Here is a 15,098-nt window from a genome sequence, read left to right on the forward strand (position 1 = left end):
CGTACCGAAGATCTTAATTATGATATTTTAAAACTTTGCAACGGTTTCAGAACGCATACTGGCCATAATTGTTTTTTTTTTTCAAATTTTAACCAAGGTGACTTTATCTGATCTTCTTTTGCCTCTTATTTATTATTGGTTTCTTACTGCTTTAATTTTAATTCAAGGTATTCTTATGAAGTGCACTTAATATATTTCTGTTTTCGCTTTTGGCTTTTTCGCGCCCTTCGTATATTATCTTCATTCTGATAATTGTGTAAGATAGGTGTAGATAAATAATGTGCCTTGAGGCATTTATCATAGGCCTTAATTAAAACACTCGCCATTAAAAAACACCAAAGGAGCTACTTACGATAGGATTTAGCTTCCATATGACATAAGACCAGTTAATCCGTTCATTTAAATGAAGTAATTAGTATTATTAGTATTATAAGTTAGATATAGATTGTTATTTGTGTGAATTTAAATTAAGCATTTATTGTATTTATTAGTTGAGATTTTAAACCTAAATATGACTAAGGATAGCTTTATGCAACATGCGTTAATATCAAAAATAATTTATCGACTGACGCTGAAATTCAACGGATAAGTAATTTTTTGGCCTAAAATGCACAAAGGAATAATAAATAAATATGTAATAAGCTTATAAACATTTCAAAGTTATTTAAAATCCTCCAAAATCAATGTATACTCAAACATTCTTATATTAAAAAAAGTTATAGATACTAAATTAATTGTTCATGAAATATAGATAAAAAATAATTTAAACAATAAAAAATCATTTTAATCTGTTACCATTTAAATATAATTGTCGATGAAAGGAATAATATAGCTTTTCTCTCCGATCTATGCACGGATTCTTGTTATAAAAAACATAATAAAAAAAGTAACAAAAGTGGAAATTAGAAATAAATAAAATGCTGATTCTCCTCAAGTAGTTTTAAGCAGTGTTATCATTGTTTAGTACATTAATAATAATTTTCTCTAGTCATTTGGCCTACTTTTAACCAAAGTGGTATGTTCGTCGAAATTTGCCTAAGAAATTAGATTTGTTTATATTTCATATATTAAAATTAGACTAAATATATTGATCAATAAGCGCATACAAAACAGTACCTGCTTAACTTTACTTTTTTGTTATTTTTACTCGTTTAATTTTTACACTGACTCTTGCTATTCTTTTGAAACTGTGTAATAATCTAAAATAAATATTGTACGAAAAAATATATTTTAAATCTGAACAATGAAGATTGTGTATTAATTATTATCCTTCCTACTTAGTGAAAATTAATCTGTGGGGTTCCAGCGCAGCGCCAAAATCATACTGCTTGAAAAATAATTATTCTTTTGTCTGTGTTCGTATTAGAAATATAGTTTTTAGATATTATCTTTGAGGCTCTTAACTTCGCGTGAGTCGCTGCGCAGTTTTAAATAGGTACAGGATGCAGGGGGGTCACTTTGAGAAGACTTTGGGCCGCCAAAATATTTGAAAAGAGAAAGACAGGGTTAGCCAGTGTTAGTATTTGCGATATTGTATGAAAGAGACGATTTCTTATTTGGTGGTGAAAATTACGTATTCGTACGTTATGACCTAAATAAAACACTTGCAGAAATTATAGTTCATTTTATTAATATTATATATATTTTTCAGTGAAGCAATATACACTGATAATTTCTATGAACTTTAGGATGTTTAATATTAACAAAACCTTAAGGATACCTGGGCCTGGTACTACTCGTGCACAATAACAGAACATCTAGACTTTCCGGATGCATTCATGAGCAACCAACGTAGTACTAATTATTATTTTGAACCCGATAACTATGACGTCATCGTGAAGTATGTTATCGTGCATGAGTAGTGGCCACAGTTGGGCAGTTTCTTTGCCGCATTAAAGTTATATGACGTTATAAAATCTACGACACTATTTGTAGCTATAGTTTGCTAATTTATATGAGTAGGCACTTGCAAAATTAAATTTTTATCGACCGATAAATGCAAAATAGAAAGAATAGGGCTATAAATTGAAAACTTTAATTGTTTAAATAAATATTAATTCTATTTGACATTTTTATTTTGTGTTGGGAAAGTTTTGTACTGTAAAAGTATAAATTAACTTTCTATTTTAGAACTTGGAAATATTTTGTCGTTGCCTATTCTTGAATTTATAATAAACTAGCTTTTACCCGCGACTCCGTCCGCGCGGAATAAAAAATAGAAAACGGGGTAAAAATTATTCTATGTCCGTTTCCTGGGTCTAAGCTACCTGCCCACCAATTTTCAGTCAAATCGATTCAGCCGTTCTTGAGTTATAAATGGTGTAACTAACACGACTTTCTTTTATATATATAGATTGTATTTATAAATTACTATATTAGATGGATATTTAATAATACTATAATTTATAAGAGCAAAGAATTAATTTAAAACTTATTGCATGTTTAATATTTGGACGTAGATAGGAATCACTTAGTATACGTGGTTGTGAATAAAAAATATTGCACGATGAATAAAAAAAGAACGAAAGAGGTGAGTTGTATAAAAAATTTGACTACGGATAAAGAAAAAAGAAAAATAAAAAATTATATTGCATTTTTAATAGTTACAATTTGTTTTCTTCCAAATTTTTTTACATAATTTCGAGCATTGAAATGTGTTACAATGAAATTAAATTTACTTCCGACAAATTCATACTTATTTATCTAGAAAACCTTACAATTTAAATACCTTATACTATCTTATTCATTAATTTAAAATAAAAAATGACACCCAAATTTAAGGTACATTTTCATCAATTTTATAAACCTGTGAATGTCTCACTGATTTCTTTAGAAATTAAAGTAGTTGTTAGAAATGACCATTAATAATACTTTTTACATTTCATAGTAAAAAGCATGTTCTATTTTAGTAAACTATTTTTCATATTTTAAGTCACAACATATAGTTGTTAAGAACAAAAATTTATACGCTCCATTTGTCTAATACTAATAATTTTTTTATAACTTAATGTACATACAATACGAGCACAATAACATAATCATTGTAACGTTCAGTATTACATCGTGACGTACATATTAAGGTCTGCATCGTATTTAATTGTGCTAGCTTATATCAATAAGTTTTTGGACATTGTACAATAATGACACTCGTCATCGACAATGTATCTTGTTATTGCACACGGGTAGTATTCAAATTGTGCATATTTTCTATACAGGTACGTATTATTAATTTTCTTACTAAGATCCAGTACGCAACCAGTTTTGATAAATTAAATTGTTATTGGTTAAATGTTTGTTAATAACTTTGTATTAATTTTTCATAAGGCAAAAATTATGCATTTAAAATTCGGCAATTATAATTATTATGTTATTATTATTATTACCTGACTTATGTCGTTAAATATTTTCATTGTATTATAAAAATGTCATGTATTAATGAGGTGTCTAATTTAAAATTGAGCAAACAATAAAAATAATAATTTTAATTTTTTATATTGGTATAACAATGGATGAACGACAGGTTTAAGTTGTAAAAATAGTTACCGTCAGTTTTCATTGCAGATAAACGTAGAGGGTTTTTGTACGGGCGTTCCTCAATATTGCACTGAATAAGCACTTCTCACATCGCATTGCCAGGTGAAATGTTTTTAATTTAGATTTAATGAAATCTTCATAGATTTAGTACAATACAATTGTAAAACAAAATGATTTCATTTCAAGCAAATTTATTTATTTACTAGCTGTCGCCCGCGACTCCGTCCGCGCGCAGTTAAAAAAAAAACTAAATGGGGGGTTATGAAAAATAGATGTTGGCCGATTCTCAGACCTACTGAATATGCTCACAAAATTTCATGAGAATCGGTCAAGCCGTTTCGGAGGAGTTCAAGTTCGAACCCCGTGACACGAGAATTTCATATATTAGATTTTATAAATTAATTAATTTAGAATATAATTAAATTCGTGCAAATATTGATAACAATAGCAAATCTTTGAGGTTATTTTTTTGTATCACTATGCTAAATTATTTTCCGGTTCAATTATATATGACAGTCTTACAAGGCACTGGACATTCATAGTTTGAGAATAAATTAAGGCACCAATGCATAATAATAATTGCTATATGGTTAGCAACGTAATTTTGACAAAGTTTATAATAATTTAAGTCTGACGTAATTTTCCCGCTATTTCATTTTATTTTAAAATAAACAAATATAAATGTCAAAACAATACTGCCAACATTACGATATAGTTTTTAATCAAGGCAAAGGTACTAAGCACTTACAGCTTGTTTTTATTTTCGTCGAAAATATTAATATAATCAAATTAATAATTTAACTTCAATTAAGTTTATTGCTGTTGCTACCTATTTTAAAATATAAAATTAAATATAGCAATGTTTTCATTTTAAAGTGAATTAAAAAATACACTACTATTTATGGTTTGGCTAACGATTCCCTTACCGTGGGTTCCTGATACCAAAATTTGTTGTAAACGTATTATTGTTTTTAGAGAGATTTAGGTGTCATAAACCAACAGTTAGTCAAATTAGGTACCAAATGAAATATAAATTCATATTTGAATTGTTTTAATTGTTTCCAATTATTTTATCTGTTTTATATTTAGAAGATTGAGATCTCATTTGAATTAATCTGCTTCGGTAATGTTATTAGTTATCTACAGTGGAACGCGGATAATCTAGAAACCTCTTTAAACGAGAGTTCGTTCCCGTACGTACTTATCGTATCGTACGACTGTACTCTATAATTTCAAATAGAAAAAAATATTTGTTCTTTCTCAGTTTTATTAATAAATTAATTAAAAACTAAATACTACATACTTATGAACAAAAATTTAATAATAAAACCTTTGTTAAATGTCACAATCAATTTATCCATGCAATTGAATATAAAAGTACATTCTTAGAGATGGTATAAAAAACGAAATGTCCAGTGAGATATTGGACATACAATATAAGGATCCTATGATTGTAGTCCTAACAAAATGGGATCTAAAAACCCATTGAGATTTGTGTGTCAAAAGGTTACAATTCTTGTCAAAGATTAACAAATGGGGGTAAAAACATGTTACGGCCAAAGCCAATATTCAATCTCAGTTTTTTTTTGCTTACTTAAGATGTTAAAGATCTATTTATTCCTTTTTTACTAAGTAATTAATCTTCAATCGATCTTAAGGACCATAGAGTACAGCAATAAGACAAATACACGGAAAGCTACTGATGGTATTTTTTTTTATGTACACCATTTTGGCTCTGGTGGTTGTTTGTAGCATTGGTGAGGATTCAAACTAATAAAGATAGAATTAACTTTTAGGCACTTCAAGAGATGCGTTTAAGTCGGAACGCTGAATTTGTAAAAGTACGTAAAACCCATTGCATTTCACATTTAATGGACTAAACCAGAGATAGTTGTTTTTGGTTACCAATATTTGAGAAATTGGGAACAACAGTGTACACTCCTTAATCCTTTATTATATCTAAGTTAGCTCTAGGATAGAAACAAAGCATTTCTTTCACCGCCCCCTTTGAAAATCAGTTATATTTCAGAGCCCCCAAATTTTTATTCAGCCCTAAAACTTAAAAACCACAATTTCATAACTTTAATTAATTTCAATGCCCCCCATTTTTTGGGCCTCATATCGCCCCCTTCTAGGTTTCAAACGCCCCCAAGGGGGCGTTATCCCCCACTTTGGGAAACACTGATTTAAGCCATAACATGCCTTAAATGTGTACAAATGTAACAAATCTTTGGAAATGCTAACCGAGTACAAGACTCTTGTACTTCTCAAATGTTCAGCATTTCTCTCCAAAATTTTGAAAATATATAAAGATTTATTAATTATTATGTACTAAGATCACGCAAATGAACACATGCTTGTCTATCTTGAAAATTTAATTTAAAATCTATAATATTTCAAATGCATTAAATTAAACATATTAATAACTATACCAGATATTAAGCGGTTTAAACATGTACCTTAAATTTATATTCACAATGAATAAACCACATTTCATTATAATTCTAAGAAAATATATTTAAATTAAACATTTAACTTGTTTGTGACATACAAAATGGACCAATTATTACGACACAATTTCACATTAAAATCCACAATTAAATATATAAAGATGGGAGATTAAGACCTAAAATTTTAGCCTAGTGTTCATATAAACACAGTTTGTAAGCACCTCATTCTTACCTTAGCACATTCGAAGGCAATCCATAATTTTCTAAATAATTTGTGCGGCCGTAATATTTAAATTAGACCGAAACTAGACAGATTAAAAATATTTCTTCAGGGATACCATATTTAAAAAATCGAAAATGTTTATATTCCGAAATTAAACACGTTGTTTTTTCAAACTACATTCACCCTGCACGGATTTAAAATGTAGTATTTGCTGGCACTTTTTGTTTTTAAGTTGGCATCACTGAATCACTGTTTCACATGTCACAATTTTTTTTTATGTCACTAACTATTGTAATCCTTGTCGCATCTATCATCATGGTCCCAGTACTTCTGGTTCCTGGGTACTTCGGTAGCATGTCTCCGGGGCGGAGTCTTCCCGGAGTTGCCTTGATCCTGACTGTCACCGCTGTTCCGTCTGTTCATTCTTGAACCGGTAGTACTTTGTCGTGATTCACGCGAGCTTCTTGATACTGAACGGAACTTCTCTCCTTTATCTTCATCATCATTGATATTATCCTTGGACCGTTGTCTGGACCAATTACGTTGTCTGTTTTTATTTGAATCTTCTTTAATATCGCTCTTCTCTTTGCGCCAGTTTTCTACAGGTTTATTGTTCCTCGTATTGCTTGTTTTTTGGATTTCATTGTTAACTTTTTCCGGGTTAGGTTTAGGTGGTTCCGTTGTATACTGAGGTACAAAATCCCCTTGTGGTGTAAAGTTTTGATTGTTGGAGTATTGGTTTTGTATGTAAGCGCCATCACCTTGTTGCAGGTAGTTGGCATAATTATCTTGGTAATTAAATCTAGTCGGAGGTGGGTAATCAGGTACTGTGACTGGGTATGTTTGCTGCAGGTTTGGCGGCATCACATTGGGATTGAACATTGGGTCAATTATCTCCTCTTGTTTCTCTTCCTCGGCCTGTCTCCAAGAATTTAAATCATATCTTTTGGAGAGACTCGTCTTGGCAACTCTCGAATCAAATGTTTCTTGGGATAACGCTTGTTCCTGTCTTAGGAGTCCAGCTCCTGCACCTAAAATTGGTCTTAATTTAGGCTTTGGGTCATCATCGTGATTGAGGCTGACCTGGGAGAGGTTCTGCCCCACTTTGTCAGTGCTGACATCGGAGCTGCCGTCAGATCTGTACTCCTCTTTCTCGGGACTCTTCTTCCAAGATCCATAGCTGACTTCACTGAAGCTCTCCTCGTTACTGAGGTCTAGATGTGCGGCGTAGAACTGCTGCAGCGTGTTTGGGAGTGGTAGGAACTTGTTAAGACACAGGTCTGCTGATAAAAGAAGCCAGATGATGTTGACTGGCGGAGGACTGAGCAAACGCAGTTTGATGGATATAGACAGTTCATCTAGTTCGTGTGACATAACTGATAGAAGTTCTCGACCATTTTGCATGAGCTGAAATCAAAAACATTTCATATTAATAAAACTGTTAAATCTGAAATGGATAGATTGTGTGAAAGAGCTGAAAGGCTGATAGAGATGTATGGAGAAGTACATACTGTGCCGACCCTCCATAGGGGTAAGGGCCAGTTGATGATGAAAAACCATTATATATTTATTTTTAATGCACCTACGCCATTATTTTTTTATAGCATTTTGCGCACAGACATCCACAATTATAGATCCATTGCCTACCTTTAATTAAAGAAGCAGGGGACACACAGAAAGAGAATATTTCCCCTTACTATGCGTCCCCTGCTCGGGTCGGTAGGGAAAGGGGACAAATGTACCTGTGTTGCCAGACTGCGATGTGCGCGTACATCATCAGAGGCCAACAGAGCTCGCATGTATTGCAGAAGAGGACTTGCCAAGATATGCACTTTGTTGCCATTACATAGACGTGCCTCTGAAAAGTTATAAAAATATAATTGAAAAAAAAAAAAAATTAACAATGTAATGTCTATTTAGGTTAATAAATTATACATCATCCATCCATTCAGCCTCGTAACGCCCACTGCTGGGCATAGGCCTCCCCCAAAGATCCCTACAATGATCGGTCCTGTGCAACCCGTATCCAGGATACTCCCGCAACCTTGACCAGATCATCGGTCTATCTTGCGGGAGGCCTGCCCGTGACCGGCATCCCAGTACTTTGCCCCATCGTCCACTTAAAGTTTACAAATCTTCGGGCAATATCTGTTATTTTGGTTCATTTTTGATGTGATCGCAGAGAGATTCCAAGCATTGCCCTTTGTGACTTTGAGCCGCCTAATGTCGCCCACAGTGAGGAGCCATATCTCAGTTCCGTATTATACATCATCATCATCAGCTCACTATACATCCCCACCGAGGGGCTCGAAGCCTACAATTTAGGGATGACTAGACCATAGTCAACCACGCTGGCCAAGTGCGGGTTGACTTCACACATATCATTGAATTTCTTCTCAGATATTTGCATCACAATGTTTTCCTTCATCGTAAGAAATTACTCATACGGAATACATCTTACGGAAATTATACATACCGGCAAAATAATCTCCCATTAAGTTGGCAGCATTTATCAAGTACAGTGGATTTGATCGTTCCAGAACATCCAATTCTAAAATAAACAAAAAAAAACTCCGTTATTATACGTATACTACGCATACTAACTATATATAATTGTATATATACGTATACTAACTTGTGAATGTCCCTTGCATGACTATATTGAGGAGGGCACCTCGCAGCAGCTGCTGACGCTGCTGGCGGGTGAAGGAAGCCCCAACAGCTGCCAGCTTGCGTGACGTCACCGCACTCTGCAACGCCGCCGCACGAAACGACGCGAACGCCATACTGGAAAGAAAAAATATTTACATCATAAATGAGCATACATATTTAAATTGTACAAATACAAATATACTTTATTGTACATTATCATGGAGTTACAAAAAAAAGTACAGGATTTTCACAAAAGGCAGTCTTATCGCTTAAGCAGTGATCTCTGTCGGACAACTTTTGGGTAGAAATTAAGCTCAGTAAAACCAAATCGGTATCCACACAAATAGTGCCAAAAATAAAAACAATAGAAATAGTAATAAAAATTGAATAAAATAATAAAATATTTCAGTTATTCCACTATATATATACAATCTTATATATATAAAAGAAAGTCGTGTTAGTTACACTATTTATAACTCAAGAACGGCTGAATCGATTTAGCTGAAAATTGGTGGGCAGGTAGCTTAGAACCAGGAAACGGACATAGGACAATTTTTACCCCGTTTTCTATTTTTTATTCCACGCGGACGGAGTCGCGGGTAAAAGCTAGTAATATATAAATATAATACCTTCATGAGAATGTTGATCATGTTATAGCCAAATTAGATCTGCAGATAGTTTATCGTGTGACATGTTTTATAAACAATTCAATACTTTCACTGCATCAAATTGTATTTAAGTAAGATTAAGAAACAATTTATTTATAGCTAGTTTAGTTTTTTTTTTTATATAAAAATATATCACTTTGTATTTCACATCAATAAATGATTATAAATTATAATTAAAGATAACAATAATACAATAAATGTATAAATAAAACTTACTGTAATCTTGTCTCATCTGTGCACATATTAGTTACTGTTGTTTCAAAGTTACGCAGCTTTCTATTGAATTGGATTCCATCTTCACCCGGTGAAAATTGTTCTAGCTGGAAAAGAACAAAAAATCAATATATATGTTAAAAATAACAGTTCATCATCATCATATGTCCCCACTGAGGAGCTCGGTGCCTATCCCAAGTTAGGGGTGACTAGGCCATAGTCAACCATGCTAGCCCAGTGCGGGTTGACTTCACACATATCATTGAATTTCTTCTCAGATATGTGCAGCATCACGATGTTTTTCTTCACCGTAAGAACGTCGGATAAATATACATATGTAAATCGAAAAACAAAATTGGTACATGGCGGGATTCGAACCCAGGACCTGCAGATTGCAAGTCAAGTGCTTAACCCCTGAGCCACAGACGCTCCAAAAATAACAGTTGCTATTAAGAAATGTTGCCACTGTAAAATAATCAAAGATGTCGGAGCAAAATCAAAGATAGGGCATTAATAAAGAAGTACAAAGTATTACGTACCAAGGCTAGCAGTGGCAGAAACTGTTCATCAATATGCAGCAACTCCTTAACTCCTGGATCCTCATCATCAATGCTCCGGCACAACTTGACTGGCTTTAAATCCATATCCTCTTTGTTATCAACCTCACCTTCCTTCGCCATTATTTCTACTTTGTTAATATCTATTTTTGTTGGATCTGAAATAATTAAAATAATATTAATTACTAGTATTGGCTAAATGTCATATTGATGCACTTCATACCAGTTTATTACTATACTAGCTGTCTCCTGCGACACCGTCCGCGCGGAATATATAAAAAAAACGTAATAAGTAGCTTATGTGTTCTTCCAGACTACATTCTAGATCTATGCCAGATTTCAAATATCCATTCAGCGGTTCCTGAGATACCCTCAAACAAACATCCATCCATCTAAACATTCACACAAAAAAATATGAAAAAGCAACATTGTGTAATATGGCATTTTAGCAGTAGAGAGTAGTTTTTTATATGATAAGGGATTAAAAAGCTGTGGGATCCTTCATAAAAAGAAGAACCCAACACCCATGTGCAAAAACACCAGAGGAATTGCAGATGTGTTGCCAGCCTTTAAGGAGATGTGAGTTTGTATACCTGTGGTCCTCGGGCTAAGCTCAGCGAGGGTACGCGCGTCGCGTTCGTCCGGGTCGCCGCCGGGCCGCGGCTCGCGCAGGTGGTGCCGCCCCGTGTAGCCCCGCCCGCGGCCCAGTGTCGACATCCTTTGCACCTGACAAACAACAACTGTTATCTGTACCCATACAAAGCGAAATATTTACTGTTGATTTCACCCTATCAAGATAACCCGGATAAAAGCTCCATCACAATCTCTTTTACGAGCCCAAAAAGACAAACATAAAAATACAGGTTTATAAAGGTGGATGATAAATTTGGAACCAAACCAACAAAAAGAGCCTCTGAATAGGTTACTTTTCATCAATAGATTAACCCTTTTTTTTCAGTCACCCAAAATAAATAAAAAAGTAAATCAGAATTTTAAAAAAAATTGCCATAGTTTCATGTTCCATAAGAACAAAGAAATATACTAGTATTTCAACATTGACATTGTAATGACATCTTCAGTGGTATATTAACTGATGGGATTTCAGAGAAGAGACAACAGATAAGAAAAAAAACCACTATACACATCTCCTGTGTATCCTCTATTTCATAGTTAGTATCATTATTTGTGATATTGGTTAATTAAATTTTTTAAATCTATATATATAAAAGAAAGTCGTGTTAGTTACACTATTTATAACTCAAGAACGGCTGAATCGATTTGACTGAAAATTGGTGGGCAGGTAGCTTAGAACCAGGAAACGGACATAGGATAATTTTTACGCCGTTTTCTATTTTTTTATTCTGCGCGGACGGAGTCGCGGGTAAAAGCTAGTTAGTTAAAAAAATAACTTAGTCATTTTTAAAGTTTTATTTTATTAATATAAAAAATTGTGTATAATAAATCAGTGATTCCTAAAGGGGTGGATATTGAACTTAAAGCATTGCTAATTCTCACCCTGTCTTCTTCTATTGATCTAAGTCAGAATAAATAATAATAATTGATCTTAAAAGTATGTAATTTAGCCATGGGGGTCTGAGGTAACAGTTCATTTTGGGAAAAGGGTCATTTGTCCAAAATAGTTTTCGGATCCCTGGTATAAATAATTGTGTCAGATATTTTTTTTATATTAAAGTGACAACTAACCTTATTAGATCCCAAATATGGGAAGAAAAAAGCCTATCATTTAAATTGAAATTAAATATATGTGAATACAATGCAACAATAATTTAATTGTACAAATGTTTTTAAAGTTATTTTAGATTGGAAGTTTTTATGAATGGGGAGATAAAATTCTGTAACTGTGAATCTTGCATAAAACAAAGCTATTGTGTGGCGCGAAAAAGGCTTTATTATATGACGTCTTTAAGATGACGTCAATCGTCATATGTAAAGGCCACGTGTCGTCATATGTTAGTAGAACATATTCCAAATACAAATAAACATACGCTGCAAAGTCACGGAGTACGCGTTATCACAACCTTCTATCGATAAACGGAACTTGACAAGAATTATTTAAAAGAGTCAATAAACTAATAAATTACATTTTATTACTTATAAAAACACAAAAACAAAACCTTTCCCAACTAATGATTTGACATGATTGCGTTAAAATGACAAAAATAAAGTATATTTATTCTGATGAGTCTTGGAACGCAAACACAACGATTGACGCAGATGAATAAATCAAACAGTTTATAATTTTCCATCATGTTTCATTTATAGCATCTCATTCTGTTGACATGCACACAAAATTTAAATCTTATTTAAATGCCATTGGCTTACCGGTACACGATTGGATGACGAATTTCGAAAATTACTTTTTTTATTCCCTTACACCTGGCGAAAGTTATATGTTTGGTTAACTGATTGAAAAAAGATTACAGTGTATGTTTTACATTAATATGAACGTTTTCACTTACCAAAGGTTATTAATAAAACAAAATCCGTTATTTATTTCCTAGCTGTTTCGTACGGTTGTCATGTACATATATTTCACTACCATATTGGCGACGCTAGTGACTCTCTAGTCACAAAAATGAAATCATAGACAAAACAAAGTTTTGACGTTTTACCGATTCCGGAAAATTATTCTATTTTCGGAAGCGCAGAATGCTGTTCGATTTCGCCTATTTATATAAGGCCAAATGACGTTTAGGATAATATATGCTACTTTCTTGTGTTCTGTTGTAACTGTCGAAGTAATATAAGGGCAATTAATCTGAACGACCAGTTTGGTGATGTACTTTTGGATTTTTGGTCATATAGTTTGCCAATTGCCAAACATCTGGCTCGATATTTAAAACTGTAGACCGACAGACTATTGGGCATAAGTAAAACTAAATTCGGACAGCATTTTTTTTCTTTGTCTGCAAAGGATTTTTTCTGAAAAAAATTAACTACCCAGTCTCACTATTCAAACCTAGTAAAAATATGTTTCTTAAAAGAAAACTAATAGAATTCTGAAGAACCGACGATTTTTAAGACATTGTTTTACGGTTGTTTACCGGTTGATGGTTGCCTTGCCGATCGAAAACGATATTGATGTTGACAAGTCTATGACACGGTAATAATAATACCGTGAGTGAGAGAGATACAGTTATACACAATTCCTGTGACGTGACAAAGACAGGGATAACTATCTTCCGTCCCTTTCTGCGTACCAGGGTTTGGGCTTTGTTTGGAACAAAGGTTGTCCCCTACAAACAACCTAGGTTGTCCCTAACAAAGTTTGACATTCGTGCTATTTTTCGAAAATTGTGAGTACTTAGTGGCTGTAATTGTGCAAAAATATTTTGATATTACAGTTTTAGTACGGTAAAGTTTATAAAACATGGTATACTGCTGTATCGTCGGTTGTAAAAGCCGTAGTGAGCGAAAAGAGAAAAACATAACCTTTCACTCGTAAGTACTGAAACTACGCACTTATTCACATGTATTCATACAAAATAAGGAAGAAAATACAAACTAGTTGTTCTTTACAGTCTTTGTAATAACTAATATGTTAAAATACGGGTAAAATCAGCTAAAATAAAATAGTATTTTTCGAACATTATGCGCCCAAACGCAGATGTCATTTGTGTCAAATAATATACTGTAGATCTGGGAAACAAGCGGCCATATTAAACTTCTTTTCAAATTGGTTGGTTATTACCCGTAAAAATAATACCACCATCTTGTTGTAAAAATTACCCTGAATTTAGGGGAAATAAATTATAGTATGTATAATGTATATAAATGAAACAATTCACATTTTTTATACTATTTTCAACAGATTTCAAAAGGAGTTTTTAATTCTGGTATATGCAGTGTTTTTAAATATTTGATACTTTCTTATCCCGTTGATTTTAAAGAGTATGCTTTTTAATTTGTCCCATGTAAATTTTGTTTCTTAGAAATTACAATCAAAATAGTTTAATATTAAGTAGTTTTACATGTAGTGTTCACTGTAATGATATACAGAGTAATTTAAAATTATATGACTATAATATTGGTATGTTTTTTGTAGCTTTTTATGAAGACTTAGGGCTTCGTGCATATCGAAGAAAAATAGGACATCGTTTGAATGCTCGTCTAATGGACCTAAGACTGAAGAGATGCCGCGCTTTGTTGAAGCAGTACGCGGGAAAAAAATATCGGGAAATTCTTTTTTTGGAGTCACTCAAGACATCCTTGATTAAGGCAGCCGCCGATATTGACATGGACCTCGTTCGTGCTGTGATAGACGACTGGCCGAGCAGATTGAAAGCCTGTATTCAAAATCACGGATGTCATTTTGAATAAACTTTAGTGTCATAAGAATCTATGTTTTGTTAAGTTCATTTTGGTATATAAATGGTCACATAATGAATAAACTTGTTTCAATTATTTTATATTAAACATGTAACAGAATTTATGACCTGACTAAGTATTACTAAAAAAATCTGTTTATGTAATCTTAGTCACATAAACAAAAACTACGCATTGTTTTTTATATTTATTACGTTTATTAATTACAATTTAATTGGGAATATAAAAATTGGTCTATATTAAATTATATCGTAATTATTCATTTTCGGGACAAAACAAATAACTGGTAACCCCAATCCTCTCACTTATATATAGGTATAGTCTATAGTACTCTCTATCTGTCCCTTACGGGTGAACGCGCATGCCATATCTATATAATTCTTCATCTGAGGATGTTGATGAAACGTTTGCTTTAGACCATAGACAGGGGTGAGGTAAATGTGTTGAAAGAGGG

General features: G+C 33.0%; 1 protein-coding gene across 2 annotated transcripts; it reads right to left on the reverse strand.

The window, feature by feature from the left end:
• Nucleotides 1–6,052: 6,052 nt before the first annotated feature.
• LOC106709512 lies at nt 6,053–12,875 on the reverse strand. Of its 2 annotated transcripts, none has more exons than XM_045682493.1 (8): nt 12,778–12,875; nt 10,891–11,023; nt 10,280–10,455; nt 9,744–9,847; nt 8,843–8,994; nt 8,684–8,758; nt 7,950–8,065; nt 6,053–7,614 (listed from the first exon to the last, which is right to left on the reverse strand). In XM_045682493.1, the coding sequence occupies exons 2-8, from the start codon at nt 11,012–11,014 to the stop codon at nt 6,490–6,492; spliced, it is 1,872 nt and encodes a 623-aa protein (XP_045538449.1). In that variant the 5' UTR covers nt 11,015–11,023; nt 12,778–12,875; the 3' UTR covers nt 6,053–6,489. The 2 variants fall into 2 exon arrangements, with proteins under 2 accessions (XP_045538449.1, XP_045538450.1); XM_045682494.1 differs by lacking the exon at nt 12,778–12,875 and adding an exon at nt 12,304–12,423.
• Nucleotides 12,876–15,098: the final 2,223 nt, after the last annotated feature.

The sequence above is a fragment of the Papilio machaon genome, chromosome 19 (assembly GCF_912999745.1).
Source record: "Papilio machaon chromosome 19, ilPapMach1.1, whole genome shotgun sequence".
NCBI classification, from domain to species: domain Eukaryota; kingdom Metazoa; phylum Arthropoda; class Insecta; order Lepidoptera; family Papilionidae; genus Papilio; species Papilio machaon.